We start from the raw sequence: 16,363 nt of genomic DNA, 5'->3' as shown, positions 1-16,363 counted from the left end.
TTAAACCTTGGTCATCGGTTCGTCATTGAGTTTTCTTATCACGCATCAGACATTCCTTCTCATATTACATGCATTTGCCATTACCTTACAAAATACACTTGATTCTACATTTTGCCTTTGTGTGCTAACTGAGTACTGCAATACAAGTCCACGAGCAGCAATCAACACGAGACACTCTATGCGCTAGAGACTGATCATGACATTGTCCACTTTAGCACAGATTCTTCCAATAATCATTGTTGCTGATCTCGATTCCCAGCGCTTGGTGCAATCATACCAGCGTCTACCTCTTCTCCTCTTCCTTCTCAGCCGAATTCCGTCCGCAGTCCCCATATCCCTATCCCGTCTCCCCCTCCCACTCATTCCGTACACTGCTCAGCCCATCCCCGATCCTCGTCGTTTTGCTCCATTGCACCATCATGCCTCGCTCAAGACGCCGATATATCAGACTTGAAGGTGAGTCCCTCCATATTGCCTTCGTATTTGTTTCATCCTCACGCTCTATCTATAGTCATTAACGGAAAGAATCTTCGAGTCCCCTCCTCCCGGATTCCCGCTGGCATCTACATATCCATCAATGTCAACTCCTGGAGATACTGGAAATCGGCCATCAGTGTTTTATCGTCTGATGAATCCGTAGTGTGGAGAGATACTGTGACTCTGTAAAGTCCATACAGGCTTTCTGACGCGATACGAGAACTCATCTTTGGTTCATAGATCATCACATTCCTCACCTGCGTTATCGGTGGAGATCAGGGCATCCTATGAACTTGGTCGAATGCTAGGCGGTGGAGAGGTCATTGGGAAACTTGAAATGTCGTGGGATGAGCTACTCGATCATGGAGATGAACCATTCGGTGAGTGACTTGTTCCTCATTCATGTACATATACTAAAATGTCATAGATCTATACTTCCTGCCTGTGCACGGCGTCCACCCTTCTCTCATGCTGAAGGCTGCCGTTGTATATTCATGCGACAATCAAAACGGCGTACTGTCTGGTGTGAGTGGCACTACTCTCCGTCCTGTTAGCTTTTGCTGACAGAACACCAATCATAGTCTCTCGTAGAACGCGATATTGCACACGACACAGATGCGGGCCACGCACATCTCACCAAATACGTGACGAGCAAGACAGTCTCTCACCTGAACCATGCTATGCAGCGTTTTCAGCTGGTTCTGGACCAGCGTCCGGTCAGCCATCCGGATCACGCAACTGCTCTCACCAACCTTGCGTATGCGCGCCTTGAAGGCTGTGTCGAAAACCATCTTCAAGACATTGATACCACCACTTCCCTCTTCCGCGAAGCCCTTGCATTGCGTCCGCAGCGCCATCCAGATCATCCCTTATCTCTATATAATCTCACCCTAGCCCTAACATGGCGCCACAACAAGAAACGTACTGCTGCCGACATCCGCGAAGTCGCCCAACTCTATCATGAGCTACTGCCTCTCTGCCCAGAAGGCACCTACCTTTGTAGCATCGCGGCAGGGTCAAATGGTGTCGATTGTGTGATCCGTAGATGCAACAATCTTCCAATAGACGCATCTGATGAAGACGTCCACCTTCGAAGAGTCGTCCTCGAGCTCTGTCCTCTGTATCATCAACACCGTCCAAGAGCACTTGACAATCTTTCATGGGCTCTCACATTACGTTTTGCACAATACGGCAATATTGAAGATTTAGATGAAGGCATACAATTTCGTCGTGAAGCCGTGTCTCTGTGCCCCGAGGGACATGTTGGTCGTGATTATTACCTTAACAACTTGGCCTTCTCACTCGTGGCCCGCTTCGACCACCAAGGCAAACCTACTGACCTCAATGAGGCCATCTCTTTCTACAAAGAAGCGCTGTGCCTGCGCCCCGTCGGGCATGAATTTCGTGATACTTCATTGGATAACCTAGGGGGTGCCCTCCTCACCCGTTTCTACAAACACGGCGACATTGATGACACCACCCGAGCCATCAGCCTATATCGCGAGGCACTGACATTATGCCTACCTGGACATCCACGTCGTGACACCACGCTTGGCAACCTTGCCAGTGCGCTCAAAACCAGATATGATAAATCACATGTCAGTGAGGATCTTAACGAGGCCATTGTTTGGTATCGCGAATCCCTTCGGTTAAAGCTGCTTGACCATCCAGAGCGCCATGTAACACTTCGCAATTTGAGCTCAACGCTCTGCTCTCGTTTCACGCACACTCAAAAGAATGAAGATTGTTGAGGAGGCCATTACTCTTTGCCAAGAATCATTGGAGGCTCTGTCTTCACTCCACCCGTCCATGTTTTTCAGCTATACGCGGCTGAAGGATGCTTATTTGTCTCGTTACCAGATTCAACACGACCCTGCAGATCTGTCGCTCGCTATAAAGAACTTCAGACTCGCATCAAGACATCCCACTCAAGGTTTCCCAGGACGCATCATTCTGACATATAATTGGACCGTTGCAGCGGAGCAGCATGGTCATGGATCCGCACTGGAGGCCTACTCGACATTTTTTGAGCTTCTGGATGCTCATTTGGCAACACGATCGTCGGCAACTTCACAGGCGTGAAGCTGCTGCTTCCTTCCATTATGCCAGACTACTCTCCGTAGATGCAGCATCATGTGCCATCTACTACGAGAATCTACGATGCGCAGTGGAACTGGTAGAGCAGGGCCGTGGCCAGCAATGGTCACTGGCATCTCGACTCAGGACTCCAGTTGAAGATCTCGAGTCAGCAAATCCGAAACTGGCGCACAATTATTTGGAGCTGAGCAAGTGTATTTCCAATATCGCCCAGAATTCTGCAACCATCATCAACAGCGCTGCTGCTGACCAGGCAGCAACAGAGTATAGGAGGCTTACAAGGCAATGGGAAGCTGCGGTAGCTGAGATACGTAACCTTCGGGCATTCTCGCGGTTCCTGCTCCCACCTTCATACAAAGACCTGCAAGCAGCAGCGTGCCAGGGCCCGGTCATCATCCTCATTGCAAGTGAATACTCTTGCAGCGCCATCATCGTCCCGACATCAGGAGACCCCCATCATGTTCCCTTTCCGTCTGTCACTCTCGCAGATCTCAATAATCTCAAAGATCGCTTCACCAGGGCAATACGACAAGCATCTCGGATGAACCCAGCGGAGTCGAGGACGGATCTAATAGTACTCTCGCGGATAATATGGGACGAGATCATGCTACCCATCGTCAACGTACTCCAGCATGCTCTCAAACTACGGCGCTACTCTCGAATATGGCTGTGTCCAACTGTAGCTTTCACATCCATTCCTCTCCACGCAGCTAATCCCTTTCTAACAAAGGCAGATCGCTCTGGGAAGGAGCCATGCCTGGAAGATCTCTACATCTGCTCTTACACACCGACACTTTCGGCCCTGGTCAGATCTAGACAGTTGATGAAGAAGCGTGTGCCTCCGTCCTTCGTGACGATTGGACAGGGTCAACCGGGTGCAGGGAAAGGCAAGGCGCTCTTGGCTGTCGACAGCGAGCTCGAGCTTGTTCATAAGCTTGTCCCCACGACTGCCAACCGCACCACTATTTCAGGCGATGCAGCCACACGAACAGGTGCACTCGAAGCTTTGCAGCAGAACAACTGGCAAGCAGGACCGTACACAGCCTTACGATTCGCATTTCGTCATGAGAGACGAACATCTGACGCTGCTCGATATCATGGAGAGAGATATTCCGCACGCTGAATTCGCGTTCTTATCTGCGTGTCATACCGCTGTCGGCGATGAGGAGACGCCCGAAGAAGTGATTCACCTCGCAGCCGGTCTCCAGTTTTCAGGGTTCAAGAGCGTCGTTGGCACGCTGTGGGAAGTCGACGATTCTGTCGCAAAGCATGTCGTTGAATCTTTCTACAAATATATGTTCAATCTGGAGGACGGTGTCATGGACTGTACGAAGGCGGCCTGGGCACTCAACTGTGCTACGCACGCCGTGAAGACGAAAGTGCCACTCGAGCAGAGGATGGTTTTCATTCATATTGGTGTGTAGTTCTATCTCGTGTGGCTTTCATCATAGTCGCTAGTACAAGCTGTCGTCATTTCATCCCGTTGGTGTACCTGGCCTGTTCCTTGATACTTGCTTTGCATTCCCTCTCGTCCTATTGTTTACTCTTAGAAGCGTCTTTTGTAACTTCATTCATTGCTTAAGTATTTGAAGTACGTCCTTCAGACACCGCCGTTGCTGGGGGAGATACGTCAGGAACTTAAGCAGGGAGAGCACTAGTCCTTCTAAGTGGCTTCAAGTTGTTTAACCCTTGGCTTCTACATGCTGGCTTCGACTATAATTTCGAACGAACGACTATTCCATTTATTTGATAGGCACTGGGAGACTACTACGTCACCGTCGATTCCCCGTGCGCTTGACTGCGGCGCTCGGCCCTCAAACCACCTCGAAGTCCTTCTCCACGACCTCCAGATTCAGTGTTTTTGATTATGAGGTCCTGATCGCTTCTTCCTGTCTGAACCAACTACCGTAAGACACGGGAAAATCAAATAGCATCATTACTGACCGTGCAGGTGATTGATATACTTTGAACCGATGGTGCGATGGTGCGAAACAAGTGATAAGTCCAGGATCATACTTGTAGTGCTCGCCGTAAGAGATGTAGCTTGATGTCTGAGTGGCATTTCTGCCACCCTTATCGACGCTGTTCGTGGAGGAAACCCTGACATTGGCATTGAGAAAGACACGCATGTCAATGAAAAGTGAACTGACCCAGGAATTGGAGTTTTGAAGATGCCCTTCAATTTCAGAGAGAATTCGTGCCCCCGTGACACGCAAACAGTTTCGTTGGAAAAACCTCATGCATTTCCTGCATTTGATTCATGGGGTATGAAAAGGGGGCCGGACAACGACCATGAGCAGTGATGGCGCCAACCGTCTGTTCGGTAGACAGTCTTTCACGCAGTCCTCTCCATGATGATTCACAGCGGTTTTAACCTTCAAAGAACCATAAATTGCAGCTAGATAGACAAATGGATTCGAAAGAGCATCGACTGACTGTATACATAACCCGGCCTTAAATAATCATCAATGTCAGGAAGGGATCGCGCTTGATTTCAAGTCGCGCCAATGACAATGGCAATGTGACATCGTTCTATACGCTGGTCTGTAGCGGGACAGACTTCGAGCAGAGGGGTTAGCACACGACACCTGTGAGGAGGTATCAAATTAACGTACCTTTGAACCACAAAAAGGTGATTTCTGATTTTAATAGCACTATCAAATGTCGCAGAAGGTTAGTCCGATGTTGAGTGGTCTGATCATTGCGACCCAAACATTAGGTCAAGGTATCAGGCCTAAGAAAGGACTGACCGCACCTCGCGCGGACTAACATATCCTTGACTTTATCTACAAAGTTTCGTGCTGGGCACAGGCTAGAAATATAATCACAATGTCTGCATTGTATGTTGGTTTACCTATATACAAATTTCGTTAGGAATGGGACAGTGAGGCAAACAGTGCTGTGCGAACCTTCACTAGGACGCCGTCTGGGACAACAGTAAAATGTGGTCTTAGTACATAGGCTTCGGCAAACACCGAAAAGCAAATAGCTAACGCGATTACCTCAAACCCGGTCAGATATCGATACGCCGGTAGTACGTAAGTTGGGGTTCTGTAATCTGTAGTTTACTATTTCCATCCACCTATCTTCTCAATTTTCTTTGGGGTCACTGAACGACGTCCCGGTCTCAGACATCGAACTGAAATTATCTACTCCAGATGCAATCCAGATCTGCAAAAATTCTTTCCTGAAAGCCTTCGAAAATATTCTATCCGGTGACCGAAACCCTGTTCGCGAACCATCATTGAACGGGAGAACTTAATATCTTTGTGTGCGATACGCCTCGGAATTGACCCATTATTATAAGATTTGGCCGCTTATCGTCCACCAGAAGGTATCTTACACCCAAGTTTCTGGTCCTGACTTACTATATGCGCCTGTAAATTGATGGCCGATGGGCTATGCAGTGCCCTGCACATTGGACAAAAAGGCTCAGCGCAGATCCAGGTGCGAGGGTATCCAAGTTATCCAAGCCACGAGGCATCTTGCAAGTGTTCTCGCGTGCTTCTTATAAGCTCCTGCTTTTAACCCACACCCCCAGATCGTCCAACCTCAGAGCTCTTGACAGACTTACACCATATATCGCGAATCAAGGCTACTTGACATGTCTGTTGCCTCAAAATCTTCCCAGACTGATGTCTTGGAGTATATAATCACCCACATATTCTGTCCCATCAAATTACCGCAGCACAGCGATTATACTCCTGACAATGATCGCTCCCTCCTTGATGTCGTGCTAGGCTCAGCTCGCAAATTTGTGAGTTCGTTGACCGACCATGATCAGGAGCAGTGGAGTCCTTCGTTGAAGATGCTGGAGAATCTTGCTGTTACGATGACTTCTCCTTCCCTGACTGGGGATGTTGTCGAGCCGCAAATCAAATCCATGCAAGCAGGAGGTATGTACGTAGTGTTGGCGCCAAAAATTGACTTTCAAAATTTCTCTGTAGATATTCTTGCATATCTGATTCGGGAACAAAATGCCGCTGTCGTACTTCGTAAGCTCGACACGAAAACCATCTTTGAATCCTTCGAAGTTTCACCACCAGCATCTGCTATCATGGAGGCAAAGGGGAAGCTCCTGTGTTCGTATCCAGGACCCGCGATCGCCGTACCAAACTCAGTGGTGGATAACCCTACCTTTCCTCCTGAGTTGGTGAACTTTCTCTCGCACATGAGCTCTGATGGGTTAGATCCCTCAGTTCCCAAAGGAGAGACTGTACATCCTCGCTACATTACCCAGCTTCTCACTGATATCCTTTGCGCGTTTGGCGAGCCGGCTGACATCCCTCGTATTCGAAAACGTATATGCGATGATGCGTTACAGTCCAACGCCACGCTCCCTTGGCGAAGATCATCCATATGGCTTGTCATTAGGGTTGTATTGCAGACATCTCTCGAGCGCACAAGCCTTGGACGAAACAGTTACAAGGCTTTCATGGCTTCTCTCATGACCGACCTTGTGTCCGAAGCGCTTGAGGGGGATATGTCGAGTGATCTGCTCTACTCCATGTCCATTAAAATCAGTCGCCGCTTGGTCAAGCTTCAGGCCGAAGACGAATTCTTAGCAATTGCGATGCACAAAGCTACGGAAGATATTAAAGACAAACTGGAGCTGCGCTGGAAGAATGTTCAGGTGGCTCAGGCGGATTCCCCTCATTGGGATGCCTCGGATGTGCATATAATCAGAGATACCAGGCTCTCTTTGACCGAAAGCAAGGAGTATATTGCCTCTATCCTATATCCTACCCATGTCCAACCCAACGTGCTGGACTTTGAGCCGCATCATCGTCCACGGGGCACTATTGACGACTTCCTTGGTCCTGACGCCAATTTCTTCGAGAGCGCTTATGCCGAAGACCCCTTTGTAGCACTTTCGGATTTTGAATGTACCATTGAGCGGCACATTGATGGCTGGGTGAATTGTGTCATGAACCTTGATGCTGCCCATATTGATGCCGCTTGCATGACTATTCAAGCGCGCGCTAGAAGTTATTCCACCAGAGCACAATCATTCTATTCCGGAAATCCTGAGAATATATCCATCATGCTGCTCACGCTGTTCGAACTCTGGGTCGCACTTGATAAGCTGGTTGTCGAGTCGATCCCTCTCCTCATGGAGTACTCCCCGGAGGTCCCAGTTGCCATATTCGATCGCCTTCTCCTTCAAAAAGCTGCCGCTATAGAGCGACTCCGAGTTCTTCAACAGTATGTTGCTGGGCGTCACACCCACAATGCACTCTCGGTCTTCTCGGATGGGGCAGATATGTCCACGTTTGCAGTTCGTTACTATAACCAATCCGAGGAGCTGCAGTCATGCAAGCAGCGCATTGAAGACGATGCAAATGCAGAGCGTAAAAAACGAATCGCAGATCTTCGCCGCAAAAGCGACAGATATCGGTGTTTCACAAAAGAAATTGACGCTCTCACGTGCGACTACTACACGAACTGGCGAGGTTGGTCCCAACATGACCGTAATTGCCGTCGGTGCGAGAAGCGGAGGGAGAGGGATAACCTTTCTGTTGAAGTTCATGAATGGCCACTTCCTGACTCTGTCTACGATGCAGCAGTAGTGGTATTTGAGCTTGGTGCCCCGATCGCTTTCAAGATGTGGCGATCTTTCACCTTCCATTTTCTTTATGACATATGCACCCCAACTTCACCACAGATTCAAAGTGCGGGGCAGTATATCATGCTCGCACATTATGGGCCGCTCTCACGTTATCACGCAGAGCATCCCAGTCAACGTATCACACTGGCCTCCATGACAGCGCCCCCCCGGACCTCCCCCAAATCCCTTCCATGCACTGAAAGTGACATCTTCACCAACACTGTTAATCAGCTGTGTTTCCTTCTTTACGATACGACCTGTGATGTTTGGGCCTCCGGTTCTTTTCGACAGGCTGACATATCCGATATTTGCACCCACGTGCTGCCACAAGGTCCATATCGCGGACTACAATACTACCTGTCGGGTACCCAGCACACCTCCAATGAGGTCTTGGCTAACCAGGCCACATGTCATGCCGAGTTGACGCTTCACGAATTCATCGCTTTTGGGGGCCTCCGTAGTGGCAGCTTTTTGCAATGGATCAACATCCTCCGTGAATTGCGAGCACGCACGCTCACATTTCGTGATCCCGCGGTCCACTTGCTACTGCTCCAGGCTAGTTCAGAGGTGGGAAAGCTTTCGGCCGACGGGTCTAGGGCATGGCACAACGAACTGAAAGCCTCAGAATTCGGACACGCCCTTATTGATGAGCTCCAAAGCTTAAAAGTAAGCGTGGAAGCCAATTGGCTGGAGGGCACAACAATGTCAACAATCTCCATCCTGGTGTCCCGCCTTCTCTCATCAGCAGATGATTACCGCGTCATCCAGAAATCATGCAAGTTACTGCAAGATGTCCGAAATACAACTTTCAGATGGGTGCAAGAGCTATCCAAAGCTGATGCTCCAGACGAAAAGTCTAGTCGTGAACGCCAAGTCCGCGTTCGTGACATGGCAGCAACTTGTCTCAGTACCTACGATGTTGGCCCGGACAACATCACAGAACTCCTCCAATCGCCACAGAATTTGGAGATCCTGGTGTACTGTTCTGTTACAGTGACGGACAACGTGCCTATAGATCTCCACTCTCTCCCGATAATTTCAAGATTACTTCTTGAACGCAACCGTCGGTTGTCACACTTCTTAGAGACCTATTTGCGACACCATGTGGAAGATGACCAAGAAGGTCTTGATTTGGCAATGGGGCGTCTTTGGCCTGCATACCAGCGCCACACGCCCTGGGATGTACTTGAATCTCCAAACTCTCGGTGGCTTAGATGTGAAACAGCGCCTCCTGACGATTCATCCCGCCAAACCATTCATCTTGATATGTTGATGGCTCGCCTATTGGTTGACGGCAAGCCATTAACCAGGCTGCCAGATTGCTTTTTGCGGCATCCTAGCTACATCACCCTCTTCGGTCATGTGAGTTTTCCGCCTTACTCATCGACCGGCTGTCTCATATCACCGAGTAGCAAGTGTTTGATGTTTTCCCCACAAAGATTCCCAGCATGGAATTTGTTGCCAAGGCTGTTATGCATCACTTCAAAGTGAGTTTGTACAGTCCAACTTGAAGGATGAGCCAAAACTTAGCTGTCCTTTGATAGATATTTTTCGGGATGCGCAGCGGGGACGTTGTCATTCAGTCACAACATGAAAGTGGGGACTTTCTTGAGCTAATACCTCCGGGGAAACTTGAGCTGGACATCCCCGTATTACTAGTCAACGGTCACGTGCATTGGCTCAACCTACGCACTCGTGCAATCGAATTTCGTCCAATGGAGAAACTGTGGGAGCCTTCCAGCGAGAACTGGGTATTGCAATTCACGAAGGACGGGCAGTCAGTTGCACGGCGGGGCCAAACAACTTTGTTTGACATTCGGAGTCGCGCGTTTTGCATGATAGCAAATACACTAGGCCCACTCGAAAACTCCCAATACCTAATTGTCACTAGCAGCGTGGACGAAGAAGTCAAGGTTGATCTCCCTCGGTTTGGACTCTCTTTCTTCATAGACAAAGATGGAGAATTGCATTCGCGGAACCAGAGAGGCATGGTTGTCGACAAAGATCAATCCACTGGTACAATGCTTGGACTTGTTAACCAGCTCGTTTTACGCCCAAAAGATCGACAAATTTACAGCGATCGTCGTGTCATCATCCCCCAGGGAAATGTGGTAGTAGAGCCCAGCGGTCATCATATCCGGATCACCATCCATGCTGGTCCTAATCATGTTCGCCGTCCCTACCACTGTTACACCGTTGACACAGAATTATGCCGCCTGACGGGAAATGTTGGTCTCACGAATAAACTGTACAAGGCGTACTTGCACGCCGTGTGCAGTGCCCATGTTCCAGATCCGTTGACTCGACGTACCGGTTTGGAAGAAGCCATGTGTTTGCTGCAATCCGCCGCATGTTTTTCCTTCATGAAGCTGGACTCATTCGACTGCGAGCTTCTAGCTCGGATAGGTTCCTTGACTGTTGATCGGACATGGTTCAGCAGAAGGTCACAGGAGGTCCACTGGCAATGTGGTTTATCATCTTATGTCCAAAGTTGCGCATTCTATCATGCTGTCAGGGACATAGTCCAATATGCACAGAAGCTGCAGGTGCTCAGCGAAACACCAGTTCTAGTTTGTCCAGATTTTCCAACACGCAATGAGTCCCTCCTGGAACGCGCCTCTCAGCGGTCCACTTTCCTTTACTCTCACGATCCAGTCAATTCCTTCTATCCCAGAAAATCGTCGAGCAGTGAATATACTTCCAGAGATGTTTACTGCTGCTCAATCGACGATCAAAACGCGTTTGATTGTGCACGCATGGTGTGCGACTGGAGCGTCACGCTTGAACCTTGCCAGGCGCTCTACGATGTCTTCGTTCAGTGGGGTGAAGTTTCTGGGGACACTCGCAATGTATCCCTTCGATATGATCGAGAGTGGTTGAAGCCTGATTTGGCTACGAGATGGATGTCTGTCTACGAACTTTGCTGCGACGCAGACCAGGAGACTCACACATTTCAACTCGCTTTCACGTTACCAGCCATGGCTTACTCCTCCCCGGAAAATGTGGGACTTGCTGCAACCATGTTTGCGTTTGCGGCTAATCCAGAGTTCCGTGCAATCTGCTCCCCCAGATATGATATATACGATCTTTCTTTTGGGATCATACCCCTTGAACAGGATCTCTGCCACCACATCTCTTCTCATACTACCTTCCACAGAAGTCCCGAGGCGTCGTGGTCTAGTCACGACAACGAGTCATCCCACGACTTTAATGATCGGCGGCAAAGGCACTTCCAATCCGAGTGTCTACGTGAACAGAAAGCGGCGGTTGGTGTCCTTCTTGATTGTTGGCCTCGCGATTCCATCCCTGCACATGCTTTGCAGTGTTTAAGTGGCTCCCGATACGACAAGCTCGCCCTTTGCGCTGCCCTTGAAAAGCAATACTCGAACTGCTATCGCAACCGGTGTCTGAAGGTATATCTGGATCGTGTGCAGAATGTGCTTGATGAAGCGAGGCAGACACTCATGCCCACCATCAAGCAATCATACGCATTCACCACGAGCAATTCAGATGTTATATCAGTCACCACCACCGTTCTTACCCAAGACCTGTTCAGAAAGCCTCCGCCAGTCATCAAATTACTTCCTGACCCTCTCAAGCGAAGTAACACTTTACTAAGCGACAGATCCCTTGGCGGCGGGCTTGATTCATCTCTATTGGAGGATGTTATATCGAAGTTCTCGCGATGTCGATCGGACCTATTCAGTGTCCACTATGCTGAACATCTAGAAGACAGTAGAATCGACCTAGAGAACGAACAATCACCCATTGTGCCAGACCCAACCCGCTGGACAGTTGACATGTTGCAACATCATCATATGTGGTGCAATAGGCTCTATAATAACGCCTTTCGCAGATTGGAAGAGCATCTAGCTCCCGTGGGTTTGGCGGAGGAAAGTTTATTCAATTCTGGGCAATGGCCGCGCATTACCGTCACATTTCTTCTTGGTCTTCTCGCCTCCACGTCAAAAACGCCTCTCTGTGACCCGTGGAAAGCCCCTTTGACCGGTTTCGTCCATATTCTTCTTCGACTACAAAGATCGCAACGACTTCTGAAGTTGAAGTTGGCGACTGGTGGGGACAATGGGGAGTTTCTAAAGGAGCTGGTGAATGACGGTCACATCGGACTGGATGGTACACAGAAATATCTGGACTGGCTTCTAATTCAGGTATTCAATGGTTGCCAACAATTGATACGATCGATCACTAACGGTACTAGGCAGAGAACCGATTTCTTATCCGTCCCATGCAAGCCAACGTTGCAATGGAGATGATTTCCCCAAGCTCTGGCGACAATACCACACTGCAGCTTCATATGGGGGAAGGAAAATCATCCGTGATCGTACCTGTCTGTTGTGCTGCACTGGCAGATCGCAGCAATTTGGTGCGGGTCGTCGTGCTAAAGCCTTTGGTCGTTCAGATGTTTCAGTTGCTTGTGGAACGGATCGGCGGCCTTACCAACAGGCGAATTTTCTACCTGCCATTCTCGCGTTCATTGCCCATTACTTCTGATCATGCAAACATCATCCAATCGCTCTTCGAAGAGTGCAAAGCTGTTGGCGGTATCCTCGTTGCTCAACCAGACCATATCCTCTCTTTTAAGTTGATGACCGTGGAGCAACAGCTTCCGCCCACAAATGCGGTCGGACAATCCTCAGCAGAGCTGGCCACGCCCTTGCTGAATACTCAGCGGTGGCTTGATATGCACACTCGTGACATACTGGACGAGAGTGATGAACTGCTGCATGTCCGCTTCCAACTTGTCTACACCATGGGCGACCAACAGCACTTGGAAGGTTATCCTGATCGATGGACCACAACACAACAGGTGATGACCCTTGTGGCAAAGCATGCTCGCCTCCTTCACCAAGAATTTCCTCTTGGAGTAGAGTTCCAGCCAGGCGCTACTATCGGAACCTTCCCACTCAGAGTCTTGGACGTTCGCGCAGGAGAAAGACTGGTCGAGCTAGTTTGTGACGACATTCTTGCCGGTAACCTTCCAAATTTCGCATTCGGACATGTTCCACCTCGTATGATAAATTCCATCCGCAAGCATCTTACCCTCTCGACTATTGACCCGCAGCTCCTTCGCGATGTCCGGAATTATTGCGCTGGGTCCAGTCTGTGGAATGGACTACTGCTCATTCGAGGACTCCTCGCACACGGCATACTGATCTACACGCTGAAGGATCGGCGTTGGCGCGTAGATTACGGTCTGGATCCTCAGCGTACAATGCTCGCCGTGCCTTACCGTGCTAAGGATGTTCCCTCACCTCGGGCAGAATTTGGGCATCCAGACATCGCAGTCGCACTCACATGCCTTTCGTACTACTACGGAGGCCTCACTGAGAAACAGGTGGCCCTCTGCTTCCGCCAGCTACTCAAGCAAGGCAATCCTGCATTGGAATATGAGACGTGGATCAAGGGGTTGTCTTCAGATTCACTTCCAGACAATCTGCGACGCCTCAGTGGAATCAATATGGAGTCTACTGAACAGTTCACTGATTGTTTGGTACCTCTCTTCGGGCGCAACAAGGCCGTCGTAGACTTCTTCTTGGCTCAGTTCGTCCTTCCAAAGGAAGCCAAGGAGTTTCCACACAAGTTATCTTGCTCTGCCTGGGATCTTGCAGAGCGAAAGTCTTCCGGATTGCCTACCACGGGCTTCAGTGGAACAAATGACTTCCGCTACTTGCTACCCGCCACCATAACGCAGCATCCACTAGACCACCAGCGCGGTACGAACGCCAGAGTCCTCGGTCACCTTTTGCAGCAAGAGAATGATCATTATGATTCACTTGCTGCCGGCGGAAGCGCTGGAAAGCTCCTCAATGTCATCGCGAAGCAGTCGCCTGAAATACGCGTCTTGCTCGACGTGGGTGCACAAGTCCTTGACTTACAGAATGACGAGGTGGCGAAGATGTGGCTGGACATCAATCAAGATGCTCAAGCGGCAATTTATTTCAGCGAGCACGATGAGCTTGTGGTGCGCACTCGAGATCATGTTATAGAACCATTTTCCGCATCTTCCTTTGCTCAGCAAGTGGACCAGTGTGTATTGTATTTGGACGATGAACACACCAGAGGAACGGACGTGAAGTTGCCTCGGGGATTCCGCGCAGCTGTCACATTAGGGCCGAAGGTCACCAAGGATCGCCTTGTCCAAGGTGAGGACGCAATGTATATGTTCATTAATAGCATTTAGTAACATATTACTAGGTTGCATGCGTATGAGAAAACTCGGCCACGGCCACTCAGTCATGTTTTTCGCACCTCCAGAAATAGATCGCAGCATCCGAGCGGTGAACAACAAGCACGATGAAGACATTGACATTCATGTATCAGATATCCTCGTGTGGGCGATGACTGAAACGTGCTCGGACATCCAACATCGTGCTTCACAATGGCTTCAGCATGGTGTAGATTACCAGTCTCGCCACAGTGCATGGTCGTCGTTCTTATCCGGCGATATTACACCCACCGAACTTACCCGTTCGTGGCTACAGCCAGAGGCCAAGCACTTGGAAGAGCTATACGCTCCAGCTCTGACTAATACATCTGCTTCACACACATCGCTAGACGAAGACCTTCTGGAGAGATGCAACAGCCTCGGACTAGGCATTTTGTCTGACAACCGCCTGGACGAAGAGCAAGAGAGAGAAGTAGTACATGAGATTGAGCGCGAGAGCGAGGTGGAGAGACCACCACCGGTGTTGGCTGCTACCCATGGCATTGACGAGGACGTCCGGTACTTCATCCAAACAGGCACCATTCCGGATGGATCTTGTGCGTTCACTGCCGTTTTCGACACCCTCACCACCACTTCAGCTGCTTTCTTCGGGCGCCAGCCATGGTCACAGGACGTGTTTGCCTCGAGGGATTTCGCTACAACCGTTCTGACCGAAGAAAAAACGGACAGCTACATACGCCCAGTTAACTGGATTCTTTCAAGTACAGCATCCGGCACGCAGGTGCTAGTCGTTGTCAGCCCCTTCGAGGTTAACGTTTTGTTACCTGACATTCAAGCAAGTAAGCAAGTTCACTTGCACGCTTATACACCTCGCGTCATCAAGATGATGAAGTCGTGCGACGACTTGCGCCTTTACATCACCCCATCAATTTCCCCACGATGGACGCCAGATGACACCCTCATCCGCCAGCTCAACGTCTTTGCTGGACAACTATACTTTCCTCACCAGTCCGCATACGTGAAATTATGTCGCCTCTTAGGGATTTATACTGCAAATCTCAGATATCAGGGTATCTTTGAGATTCAAAGTGATGGATTCATCAAACCGGAGCATCGGCCTCGCACTGCGGATTCCCTTAACACCTTCCAACAATCGCCTATCCCCATGTTGAAAGCGCTTTTCGGTATCCGTCGCAAGGGAATGGGGTACTTGCCTACGCACATCGGAAAGCTATTGGATGCTCGATGTTTGACGAGCGAGGACTTCCAAGAGATGGCTTGAACTGTAAGTTACACTTCTTCTGTATGCAAACGCTCATTGACACATGCGCAGCTACCCTTTAGTGATATTCAGTGATTAGAAACAGGAAAATGTCGTGCATGAACGTTTTTCATATCCATTATCTTCTTGCAGGTCTTCCAAACTACATAATGACTTTCGTCGATTTTCATTACTGCATTACCGTCAGGGCTACTCAATCTACATACCATATTATATTTTCTTCAGATTTTGTATAGTATTCGGCTAGAAGTTAACGTTGGTCCTAGTATGAGCACGCCAATGTCAACTGTATCGTCAGGGAGTAGCCCTCCGTCTCTATTACGAGGACCTCGGTACCATGGAAAGGCTGCACAACACAAGACTGGTGAGAATCTGTTCGAGCTGCTTTAACTCAAAGGCTACCAGCAATCCTAGAACAAACCTACCTCCTCCCTTCCGGGTGAAGGAATGGACATTACATCTTTGAACGCATGCATCCTTGGTCTGACTCTCTGTTGTGACAAAGAGTACTATTACACGGACGCTAGAAGGTACGATGCGTGCATTGGAACTGTACTGCGGTTCAGCCTCGGCAGCGCAGACCTCGTCGAAGTTATCGAATATGGGTATGGAGAGGCCGAGTCATCGTGTTCACAAAAAGAAAAGAATTGTCCAAGCACATATGCGCTCATCTGCTTTCAGCCTGCACGCGATCTCCTTCGCAACCGATGTC

General features: G+C 49.4%; 2 protein-coding genes across 2 annotated transcripts; both read left to right on the top strand.

Annotated features, from left to right (window-relative positions):
• Window positions 1–419: 419 nt before the first annotated feature.
• On the top strand, window positions 420–4,003 carry DFJ58DRAFT_745006 (uncharacterized protein; the record flags this gene model as incomplete). The annotated part of the gene is made up of 8 exons (XM_041387362.1): window positions 420–456; window positions 512–662; window positions 718–857; window positions 905–1,002; window positions 1,059–2,156; window positions 2,221–2,537; window positions 2,587–3,499; window positions 3,555–4,003. The coding sequence occupies 8 exons, from the start codon at window positions 420–422 to the stop codon at window positions 3,996–3,998; spliced, it is 3,198 nt and encodes a 1,065-aa protein (XP_041244931.1). The 3' UTR covers window positions 3,999–4,003.
• A 2,175-nt stretch (window positions 4,004–6,178) lies between these two features.
• Window positions 6,179–15,651, top strand: DFJ58DRAFT_726829 (uncharacterized protein; the record flags this gene model as incomplete). The annotated part of the gene is made up of 6 exons (XM_041385408.1): window positions 6,179–6,470; window positions 6,522–9,544; window positions 9,595–9,669; window positions 9,727–12,351; window positions 12,402–14,346; window positions 14,399–15,651. 6 exons carry the CDS (start codon window positions 6,179–6,181, stop codon window positions 15,649–15,651), a joined length of 9,213 nt encoding a protein of 3,070 aa, XP_041244930.1.
• Window positions 15,652–16,363: the final 712 nt, after the last annotated feature.

Source organism: Suillus subalutaceus (assembly GCF_016647625.1).
Source record: "Suillus subalutaceus strain FC151 chromosome Unknown DFJ58scaffold_40, whole genome shotgun sequence".
Taxonomy (NCBI): Eukaryota; Fungi; Basidiomycota; class Agaricomycetes; order Boletales; family Suillaceae; genus Suillus; species Suillus subalutaceus.
Note: the sequence above shows the minus strand (reverse complement) of the source record. Positions and strands in the feature narration are given on the sequence as shown.